This window comes from Apteryx mantelli, chromosome 5, assembly GCF_036417845.1.
Source record: "Apteryx mantelli isolate bAptMan1 chromosome 5, bAptMan1.hap1, whole genome shotgun sequence".
NCBI classification, from domain to species: domain Eukaryota; kingdom Metazoa; phylum Chordata; class Aves; order Apterygiformes; family Apterygidae; genus Apteryx; species Apteryx mantelli.
This window is the reverse complement of record NC_089982.1, coordinates 57,242,522-57,254,607: the sequence shown is the minus strand read 5'-3', so window position 1 is coordinate 57,254,607 and position 12,086 is coordinate 57,242,522. Positions and strand designations below refer to the sequence as shown.

The window sequence follows — 12,086 nt, the reverse complement described above, 5'->3', positions numbered from 1 at the left end:
AAAGCTACAGGACAAGGTAATAAGAATAAACACCACCGCCACCTTTAATGATACTAAAATGAAAGGTAGTTCTGTTTTTAAAGAAATCAATCCCATATCTGAAGCATCCTGTGCTGTTAATTTGTAGATTTCCATATACCACGAGTGACACACATTTAGGTCTCAACAGGCTGGGTACTGTTGAGAAATCAGAGGACAAAGTAAAACATGCCGTGTAAAAAGCAAATGCAAAACATTTGTGGCTTCAGTATAATGGTTGTTCTCTGGTATAACATGCAAACAGGAAAGGCAAATGATAACTGATGAAAAAACATGACAAAAAAGACACAGGGTCTGGGAATTTTGTGTTAGGCAAATGTGATTCATAGAGCTCACATCAATGCAATGTAATCCTGGCTGTTTGGAAACCTGACTCTGTCCTTTGATGGGCATGTTGTTTAAATCCCCAGAGGCTGGTGTGCATTTCAAGCATTATTATAAATAACATCCACTCTTTGGAACCCAATAAGAGCTTTAGTTGCACTTTTAAACACTTGTGTGAGAATGGCCTCATTAGTCATTTTTTCCATTTCATCTCTAGGCCGCATGTGTTTTTTGCTTATGAAGCAGTGTTGCCTTGTTTTTCAGCCTTAAAGAACTGTTCCAAGAATGACAATTTTTTTAGAAACGGTTTCACTCCAGGCTTTGTTCTGCTCAGAGAATTTACCCCCTCCCCTTCAGTTCCCAGTCAGTGAGCTACATAAAGTAACCCAGAAAGATGCTGCGCCAGAATTTCCACAACTGGTATTACCCAACTGCTCACAAGTCTGTTCCCCAAGCAGAGCACGCTCCACTTGCCTCCATCTGAGCATGGAGCTCCTGCTCTCAGGATGAAGATGAGTTGGTGAATTGATCTTTAGCTATGCTATAAACTTTCCAATAAAAGTTGGTTACAGCCATCTGTGAATCTATGCTAAAAGAGGAATCCTTTCCAAAAGATGCACTCGTTCAAATGCTTCTTTAAGTCTAACTCGTGTTATCCTGATTATATCTGTCCAAAATGGGGAGAATGCAGTCTGATTTGACATCTTGGTATTGAAGCACATGAAATTCTTCGATATGTGAGCACTGTGCATTCCTCCAAACAAAATGTAAAATTGTAAAAGGACTGCTGTAAATATGAGATAAAGCAACACAACATGCTTTGTTTTGCTTTTTACGTTGAGGTTATCTAAAAGGGAAACTACTAAGATGGGCTGTAAAGAAAGAAACCAACTGGAAATAGTTCTGGAGGGGAATTTGGAAGGAAAATGACACACTGATACATGGAGATTTACACTGATCTGTACACTCTAACAAAGCCCTCTGAGTGAGCTGATTGCAGTAGGCAATAGTTCATGCCTATATTAGGTGAAATCAGGGAGATTTTAGAGGTGTAAATTCCCAGCCAAGTTTGGTTGAGGTGTCCCTTCCCCTTCCCCAGACACACTCCCATTCATTTTGGCCCCTACTTTGACAGAGCCATTGCGACAGATGGTGAGAATACGCTGCCTGATTTTTGCAGTTTAGTTAAACAAGTTCAGAAACCAGGGTTAAACTTGTCGTGACAAACCTGTATCAGCTGGGCTGCGCTTTCTGGACTGCCATAGCGATGATCATGCCCATTGATAGCTAAAACGCGGTCGTTCTCCTGAAGCTGTCCATCACGGGCAGCCACCCCTCCTTCCAGCAAGTTGAAAACAAATACCCCAGGCTCGTCTGCCTTGCGGACCAGCTTTATTCCCAGCTGCTCGTCTGGACTGCTTTTGTTGAGAACGACGTGGAAACTGTCATCCCGGCCGCAGCGAGCGTCGAAGGCGAGGCCGCTGCTTCGGCAGCGGTACCTCTGCTCCCTGAGCACGGTGAGCCGCAGCACTTGGCAGGGCTGCTTCAGGACGGACAGGGCGTAGTTGTGAGGCACGTTTTTGATGTCCATGCCGTTTACCTGGGAGAGAGAGCCATAAATCAATAGCGTAAAGACCATCTAATCTACATTGGCACGGGAGGCGGCTGATCTATTTACACAGATGTCCTTGCACAAAGTGACGTGTGTGATTTCAAACTGTGTCGCACAGGAGGCCAAGTTTGCATTACATAACAGCCGTCCCCCAAGGAAAGGACACAGTGTGCAGACACTTATTGCCTTTTTTTTACCCTTCCTCCCTGATGGTCTCCAGACATAACTGTTATTCTTCAGCTTTATTATTGCTCTTCCCCAAGCTCCAATATCCTTTCATACATCTTAGTTTTATTCCACTAGCTTCTGATTTCAAATCAGCTTGCCAACCTTTCCTTTCACTCCCACCACTTTCTTGTTTCTCTGCTTCCTTATCACCCTACTGCTTTAGTTACAGTAAAAAAAAGTTGCGTCCCACTAATGAACCTCTAATTAAAATGGAGATGAGAGCCTCAAGTAGGAAGTTCTAATGTCCTGGATATTCATCTAGCAATTATGCTGATACACCTCACTAGAGAATCAGACTTTTTATGTTTCTCAGTGTTTCTCAGGTAAGATTTACCTCAGAAGACTATAAAACAGCATAACTGACACTTCTTTAATTTGACTGCCAAAAAAAAAGAACTTCCAGTCAACCCTGCCATGCCTGCATGTGTAAGGCTGACTAGGCATTGTATTTTATCACTGCTAAATGAAAACCAGTTGTAAGGCTGTAACTCGTTGCTGGAAAACCTGAATCAGACAACTTATTTCCATGTAGTTTTACATTACACAGGTTGAACCATTTAAATATTAAGAAATGTCTCCAAACTGCAACAAAAATGTTCCCCAGCATGGACAAGAGTGTTCCACTTGGGTTTTTTTAATAAACTGCCTGGGTGGTCACGATGGGGCTGTCCTCACTGCAGCCTGATGGTGGGACGGCACCTCTGGAGACACAGCTGAACTAACTTAAAGCTCGCCAACATGGGTACTGTGAACAGCATAAGCTGCAACAGCATGGGACTGAGCTCAGCAGGGATCCTCGGTAAATCCCTGGGCAGTCAGCCATGGTCCAAGCCCTGCAGTGGGGAGCCAAGCCAGGCCCATCCCACTGTACTCACAGCTCTTCACTCCAGTTTGGATGTGCCCTAAATTAACAGGGTCTGCTCAGCGGTGCTGTAACTCTGCCTCTCTGAGCTGGCAACAAGACAAAAAGCCTCTCTGAAACATATGACCCAGGTAACACTTATCCAGCTCTTACGTGGAGCTGCAGTTTAGAAGTGCATTTAAAAAGGGTAAGTGAAGCATGCTTACATCCCATTTACAGCTCTCGTAGGCTTAGCCCAGGGAATGCCACTCTGGTTAGCTTGGGTACCACAGCACGCCAACACAGCTGCACGAGCCCATGATGAACAGAGCAGGCAGTTCAAACATTTACCCTTAATCTGGAAACCTATGGTGGGCACTCTCTGGCCCCACTGTCACCAGTGTTTGAGCTAACTGGTCCAAGCTGCCTTGGGTATACCTGAACGCGCTGCAGCTGTACCTTTGGCTTGCAATGCAAACATACCTGTGCACTCAAACTACACACCATCAAACCATCACAGCACAGAGGGAAAGGAGCTAGTACTTTCTAGTATTGCTCTGCCCAGGACTGAAACACTGGTATAACTTAGCATCTTTGCAGAGATCCAAGTTGATGGTGCAGCTGAGAATGCAGCAGTCATTCAAAAGCTATTGCTAAAGCCATTGCTCATAAGAAACATGATTTTTAAGCATCTGGCCTAATTCGTGTTCGTCTGATATACATTTCTACAGAAACAGGAGCAGAAGTAGCAGCTGACAGCTAATGCCTCAGTGCTGTTCAAGTTTATTCTTAGAGATTTCACCTGTGGCTGCTGATAGAGCAGCGCTCACAAAAAACACAGCAGAGTGTCTCGCGCGGTTCATGCTGAACATTTCGCACATGGGAGCTGGATGCAGAAAGAACTTAACTGCGATGAGGCCCCTATCACCTATCCTGGTGCAAGTGGGTTTAAGGCAGTGGAAGGTGCACTAAGTGAGATTTTAGCCCACAGCACACTAGAAACAAACAGGACAAAAAGCCCAGCCCCTGCTTTCAGAAAAATTTTTGCAGTGGTTTTTTGAAGATTGACCCTTCCCCCTATTTCCTTTATTCAAATTTATGTTGGCACTTCTCCTTCCTCCACAGGCAGAGTCCTCACTCTTCTTGCCTTTCTGCTACAAAAACCCCAGGGGGAGGTTGCGGACCATTTCCAATCAGGCGATTGTGTCTCAGAGCCATTTTGTACGAGCACCAAGCACCAGAGAAATGCTCCACCTGGTGATTTCACAAAAACTGGTTCAAGGTTCAACAGTGCTACTGTCATTACTGAAAATGCCAACAGTATACTGCACTACATCACATTTTGGGTCTACCATGTTCAGCTAGGATTCAGGGAGGCCTGATACCGAATAGGAAAAATAAACAAATCAATGAGCCTCAAAAACAGTTGAATGAAATCCTGACAGCATGCAGAGGAACTGAACCTCTTTCTGCATAAAATATTCTATCCACACAAACAAGCAACACCGCAAATCTCATCTGTAAGATCTACTTGCACTGCCTTATTCTTTGTTAGGATACCTCTTTTTATCTTTTACCTCTGCAGTACCGTACCTTTAGTATCATGTCTCCGGGCAGCAATCTTCCATCTCTGGCAATTACCCCATCTCGATAAATATGCTGAATAATAATGTGACCCAAAGGAGTCTCACTGCCTCCCACAATCCTAATGGCCAGGTTTTCACTGGGATCAGTACGGTTGATCTTAATGCAGGTAATTTCTCCATCTGGAATCAGGTGATACAATCTGGGAAAACCTGGAAATGCACATTGTAAGGTATTTATTTGAAATCACAACTTTGCATTATTAAAACATGCACCATACAACTTCAGGTATCTGCCAGTTATCCAGACTAGGTTTTATGCATGGATGTGGTTTATGCTAAGTAGGGAGGAAAGGAAAGTGTGCTGCTTAGTGGACTTGAAGGACTTTCTTTTTTAATTAATATATTCAAACTTCTTTTTTTTCCCCAGAAAACACAGTCCCAAACATTTTGTGCAACCCAGACAAATGAAATGTATTTAAGAAAAAAAAAAACCAGTTACCTGTGCTAACATGTTTAGTGACTAGAGATGCCTGAGGACCAGGCCATGTTTCTTTACTGGCCCTAGGGCAGATGGGCACCATCTGAGACACCTCCGAGAAACCTCTGTGGTCTGGCAGTCCCTGCTTTGGTGGGCTGCACAGACTTTCTCACGGGCAGCTTCCCTGGTCGGACTGAGCAGTTACTACCGTATTTTCCTCCAGTTTTGGTGCCATAGAAGAAGATGGATGCTTGGTTTGTGACATCCAAGGAAGCATTTCTTTACCTTCAACTAACAGAAAGGAAAGATCTCTTGGACTACCCAAAGAAAATGGTAGTTTCCCTATCAGACCCCGGTCCTTTCATGGCTGCTTGAACTCTATGAAGTAGGAATAACTGGCTTTTACTGCAAAGTGTCTGTATTAAAAATCACAGAACATTCAAGGTGTCTGAAGGGAGAGGAAAGTTCAAAGAAGATCTGCATTAGACAAATTCTCTTCCAAACTTCAAAGAGGCATATAGGCGCAAGCAAAATTACTGCTGCTGACAAACCAACTGTATCAGATCTAATACAGGCTTATTCCACAACCTGACTGAGAAAACCAAGTTTAAATGAACATACATCTGCTACCATTAATATAGGAGGTGACATTTCCCCATTACTGTCCACAGCCTGGAGAAATATAACTGCAGACCTCTAGCCTTGAATAAATACAACTAGACTTCAGTGTGGCTGGATGGTATTTTCTCCCCTCTATAAAAAATAACAGGTCATTATTCTTTGGTACGGATATCAGTTCAGCTGTGGGACATAAGTGTGCCAAATAATAAGTGTTCAAACAATCCCACTGCAGCCATCAGTCTGGTCCTGTGCTTAAACCAAACACTTTAAAACTTTGCTGAATTGGATTCCTCATGTACAGAGACTGAGCAGCTCAGTTTTTAGTAACAGTAAATTTATTTGGAGGAAGAATGGCATTTTCCCTGAATGCTGGGACATATTTTCCACATGCTTTATGAACCGCTCGGTAGAAGGGAGCCGTTCTGACTGCTCAGCTGCCAAGGGAAGACCTGCTGGCCTTGCCAATCTGGGCATGGGGAAGAGGCAGTAATGGTGTGTGGAGGTCCTTTTGTTTATTTATAATACACTGGAGAAGAGTATTCTTTTCCAAACCCTACTTTTCAACTGACATGTTCGTTTTCACAGCGTGTCCCTACTATTTTCTTTCTTTCCAGGGCAATTCACATCCAAATTCAAAGTCCAAGTAAAAGCACCAGTGAGTTATCTAGTACAGGTGTATCTGCCTTTAATTGTCTTGAATCCCCATAGCTGAGAGAAAGCTTTTGAATTTTTGATACCAGAGTCCAAGCCAAAGTCAATGTGAAAAACCTGTAAGTAGAAAAATAGAGTGCTAATATTTTTTCAATAACCTATTTTAGAAATAAAAGTACAGGGATTGCTATTGAAGAGCAGTAAAATGTTAAATGAAAATTAATTGAGCAGTATCTAAGATAGCATAATATTTTCTATTACACAAGTACCAAGTAACAAACAAGGAAGCCACCAGAAAGTTTGGGAGAGAGAAAGGAAGAAAGAAAGAAAGAAAGAAAGAAAGAAAGAAAGAAAGGAAAAAAAAAATTAAAAAACACCATGTTGCATCCCTTACCACTTCTTTGATCTTTTGCTCTTCAGGGCGGGAAGCTGTCTTCCTTCACGTCTGTAAAAAGCACCTACCAGTAGCACAGACTTGGACTTTGTTGTTTTACACAGAGCTGACAGGCAATAAAAATCTATCTAGATAATTATACAGCCTTCATTAGCCTAATATCCAAGGGTTCATTTAATTTGTTCTCCTGTAGTAGCAGTTTCTGCTCCTATTCCAGTTTACTTCAGTTTTGCACACCATTTTAATGTCACAGGAGTGGGACGTGCACTATTTTCCCCCCACACTTCTACTTTCCGAACATTATTTGCCCAGTTTGTTTGACTCTGTCTAGCCTGAAGGGGGGATTCACACAATCTGAATGCGGTCTTCTAACCCAAATGCCTAATTTGATGATCTAGTTGCTCTAGCTTCCTTTATAGCCCATGGGCACCTGAAGAGAGTGACACAGCCCAGTTCACTGCTAAATCACCCTTGGAGGTGGCTAACCTCTCTCCACTGCACCCTAAACTCTCCACTCCTCTACATAAAAGGAAAGAGCCAATTAACCCAAATATCTCAGTCAGGTGCTTAAGGTCAGATGATACAGATTCTCCTCAAAAATCACCACAGGCCTGATCCCCACATCAGAATAAGTATACCCATTTTACACTCTCTGTGTGGATAAAAGGGAATAAATATGTGCAAAAATGCAAATCATAATCTGCATCCCCCATCTTTATTCTCTGCATAGAAATGACATAAATAAATATCTTAGTAGATTTTGCAAACTACCAAAGCGCTCAAATTTTCCATTGCATGATGATTCACTTTGTGTCCTAACAAACTGTTCTTTTTGACTCAAGAGCTCATTCTCCCATAACTCATTCCTCAAGTTTTTTCTAAAGAAAAAGTTCCCAGTTACTTTTCTTGACAATGGAAACCTGCGACTTGAACAAGCTGCTGACACTCTCATGTTATTTCAATCTGTAATTATCCCAGAGCAAGATTAGAGCAATGCAGTAGTGAACAAGTCCCCACAGCTACATCAGGTTCTTTCTTTGCTCCTTGAACAGAACCTTAACTGGTTTATTAAGTCTTGCACTGGCACCGGGCTTGCTTTCAACATGACTTCATGCAAATACTTTAGAAGAATTTTTAATACCTGATTTGCTTCTCAAGGGTGCAGTTGGCAACAAAAAAAATCTTCCCAAGACACTGCTTTTTCTTGCCAGTGTGCAAATCACTAGGTTTCTCTTTTATGTTTAGCAAAATGTACTGCTTCACCTCCTGTCTTCATTTGATTTCCTTGTGCTCTTTACAAAATATAATTTGCAAATTGCACCATTTTCTCCTCACACGTGCCAAACAACCAAGACAATTGATGATCTCTTAATTCCTATCTTCATTAAAATCTTGCCTTTTAATATTTCATATTTTCATATGAAGTATTATATCATATTTTCATATGATGTTTGTATCATCAACAGCCTACATTGTAGTAAGCTAACAGCAAATACCTATTTTGATAAACTAACAATAAGTTTGACAAACTAAACACAAAGATACATGAATACATTATTTTTAAATAGGAAAACACGTGATAATTTTTTCACTAAGCAGTCTGCATACATTGTGTGCAGTTTGATCAAAACCTACGTTGCCTATTTTAGGGTGATGACATTTATGGAAAACAGTGTCTTCACTTTGCAATTTTCTAACACGAATACTATACCCCAAAGAGGTGGGCCCTGCTCCAGCAGCCAGTTGCACACCGTGAATGCCTCTGCCTCAGCATGCCCCACCAGATTTAACGGGCTCTGAATGGGCTCTGGGCTTTTACCATTTACACATACACAACCTGTTGCATGAATGGAGCCTCAGTCTGCACATACCCCATTTTCCAGCCCTTATATTCTTAATTAGTATTCTCCATTCTCTTTGACCAGGTTTTCCGGAGCAGGAAAACCCTGGAGTATTGCATACCTTTCTTTACCATTTTATCTTTCCAGTCCTTAAATATCGAAGAGCTGCTGAATCTAGAAAGAAGTAAACTTTCTGTCTTGTTTTTGATGATTCTTGCAGATTTTCCCACACAGTGTTGTGTTTTTGTCATCGGGAGTGGTATGGTGCATTCTGAATCTGTCAATAATAATAAAATGTCATCTGCATTCAGGTATATTGTGTGTACTTTTTCCTCAAGCAATATTTTCCATATATTACTGTGCAATTTTATTGATATTTTTACACATCCCATTACAGTAACAAGTAACATAGGAGAGGACAGATTTACACATTAAACTCTGCTTGTCTGGTACAATGTAGGCGTATGGAGCATTCATTACACATTAGCCACAAGACTGTAATATGAAATTTTAAGTATGCTTAATATTTTATCCCCACAGTTTATATTACTTAATGGTAGTGTTCCTTCAAGTGCTCAGGTTTCAACTAGCTTGTGTGTGCACTGTGCACTTACTGACAGTGCTGCCATCAGAGTAATTTCTGCCTTCATTCCCAGGATCAAGTGTGACAAAGCTCTGCATAATATTTGCTCTGATACCCGAGTCCAGCTTGATCAAAGGTGACTGTAAACAGAATCTGCATCCCAGATTGCAAGTCCTTATTCAGCCCAGGGGGCCTGATTCATGCGAGTTGCCAGCTGAAGTCAATGAAACTTTGCAAGACTACAGACCACCAAATAAGGCTTTCTGCAGGGAACCCACTGGTGCTTTCTGCACCTGGTTTCCAGAATTTAAAAAAAGCTTGTGTAACCCATTCCTGGAAAATACATGTGTTGTGACTGTCATATGCTCTTGTGCCAATGTGGGACTTGGTTTTGCACATCTTCCCTTGCAATTAATTTTCATTTAGTGTTTGACTCTCCCAGTGCATTGTCATCATTCTGCAAACAGCAGTATTTGATTCAATTCTTTCCTTTGATTCTCCAGGGATGTTGGTCCAACTCAGGAGGATGGTAGAAGACAATGCTAGATCTAATGTCTTTCCTTGCTTCCAGACATTCTTCTACCAAAGGAGTCTCAAAAGAACTAAAATGAAATTGATGTAGTGTCAAATGTGTCTCAAAAGAATTGTGGTTGTTTTATGCACAGCAGTTTATCAGCTTATCTTTCTGCAGCGGAGGAAACGCTACAGAGCCAATCTCTTTTTCTTCTAGAAATCTTTTGTCTTGCTCATCATTCTAGATCAGAGTGTTTTGAACCAGTTCTGTAAAACTTCCACCAGCTGTTTTGGGAAATCTGAACTGCAACTGAATCTGAACGGCGAAAAACAGGAACTGAGTGTGATGCCTGCAGGGTGCAGCCTTCCTGAGGTGAAAGCTGGGCTACTGCTGTCTTGTCTTGGGGCTGTATAAGCCACTTTTTTTTCTGCACATAAGGAGTCTTATAGCCATACAGCAGTTGAAAAAGACACTGATAGTTCCCTAAAGCCATCTGCATTTCACTTACCTTCTTTTCTGCATATACCTTTCCTCAACATAGAAGTATTTATTATATATTCATATATATATGTATATATGTGTGTGTGTGCATATATATATAATACAATAGGAATCAGACTGAACAGTAAGAGTGCGATACACCCACACAACAGGAGAGTTTGTTGCATATTCCTGCCAAGGCTTCCTTGGTCTCGACTGCTGCAAAACAATAACAGATAGTAGCACTGCAACAACCAGGATACTAAGAAGAATGAATTTGACTTTGAACAACATTTGACATCCTCAAGCAATCATAAATTCAATTTATTTTACAATGACTTAACTGCAAAAAGGAGCTGATGAACACTTTTGTAAACCAGCAGTATGGCTCCTTTTCACCATAAAGCTGTATAAAGGCTTTTGTAATTGCATTCCCAAATTCTTTCCTCCTAAAGTGCTAGACAGTTTACAATGTGTATATGCAGATCAGATTGAGTAGGAGTACAGGTGCAGTCTTTCTTGGAAGTGAAATTCAAGAGTGTGATGCCAATTTGAGAGCACAGTGATACAAATAAGCACAGGAGCAGTCTTTGCTCGGAGTTGTTTTATCATTTGAATAAATTGTCAAGGTCATAAATGCATTAGGCCCTGGAGGGATGTCCCTGTCGCCTTCCCTCACTTCTGAGAATGAAACTCTCTCTTTTAAACTGTCTTAACTTTTACTTCAATTTTGAAATGCTATTTGTTATTATAAGTGCTGTTAGTGAGTTTACTCTCAAGTAAATATCCATATCCATCCATTAGCTTGGATGCCACACTACAGACAAATACTTTTTTGCCTGTGATATTGTTTAAACAAATTAAGCCACAGGTTCCAAATGGAAACGGTGAAGTAATCTTCACAGTAAAGAACTGCTTCCAGGTATAAGACAGTATAAGACTGTAACTCTTCCTCTGCTGCAGTTATAATAGAGACACATTTGCCGTTATATATCGTGTTTTTCAGTGTCCCTGAGTAGCAAAGTTTCTTTTCCAAAATCAGTACTGCATTCAGCTTTCAAGATAGCAGAATCAAGGGTTATTTGGACAGGTCCCTTCCATGTCAGGAACGATTATTTTGACAGAGCGTCAAAGGACATATGTCTGGAAGTAAACTGTGGCTAATCTCACAGCTACAGAAAGACTTTCAGGTATTACTCCATTAAACATCTGAACTGCTGCTGATCTTAATGAAAATACATGATACCACATAGCCACCTAGAGAAAACAGCCAGAGTAAAAGTCCTCCCTGTCACAGTCAAGTCATCCCAATATTTGATCAACTGAAGTGATCAAATGCTTGAGCAGGGGGGTTGGACTAGATGATCTCCAGAGATCCCTTCCAACCTCAACCATTCTGTGATTCTGTGAAGTGACCTGAAAGAGAAGCGCGGTCCCCGAAACCAAAGAGCAGGGTACCAGAAAGGACACTCTCTCTAACCACTTACATGAGAGCTCCATAAAAAAAATAAGAGATTCCACTGAACAGGAAAAAATGGATCAGAAAAATGAAGAAATACGTGAAGCAAGCAGACTGCAGTGATCCTTAGAGTGTGACCAGCATGCTCACCAGGAGTCCCACTGCAGACTGCTCAGAGCAACGCAGGATTTTAAAAGCAAATAAAATAAGAAAACAAACAGAACTGGAGAAGGAAATAAACATCCAGCTGGTAGGATCATGATAACTGCTACAGAAAGTATATTCATTTCCTCCTCCAACATGAAGAAAAAGAAAGAGCCTTTGAGATGCCATTACACAAAGCACCTGTTGCAAAAGACTGAGTAGACAGTCTTCTTACAGTTGCATTTGCACTGCTGCAAGCTACTTGCTTGCATTTTTAAAGACCAAATTCCA

General features: G+C 41.3%; 1 protein-coding gene across 1 annotated transcript in view; it reads right to left on the bottom strand.

Annotated features, from left to right (window-relative positions):
* LNX1 (ligand of numb-protein X 1) overlaps positions 1–12,086 on the bottom strand; it is a 70,913-nt gene that overhangs the window by 22,270 nt on the left and 36,557 nt on the right. The window contains exons 4-6 of the mRNA XM_067297153.1: positions 8,737–8,892; positions 4,638–4,840; positions 1,592–1,963 (exon numbers count right to left, since the gene is read on the bottom strand). Coding sequence (XP_067153254.1) covers positions 1,592–1,963; positions 4,638–4,840; positions 8,737–8,892 — 731 coding nt within the window. The remainder of the gene's footprint in view (positions 1–1,591; positions 1,964–4,637; positions 4,841–8,736; positions 8,893–12,086) is intronic.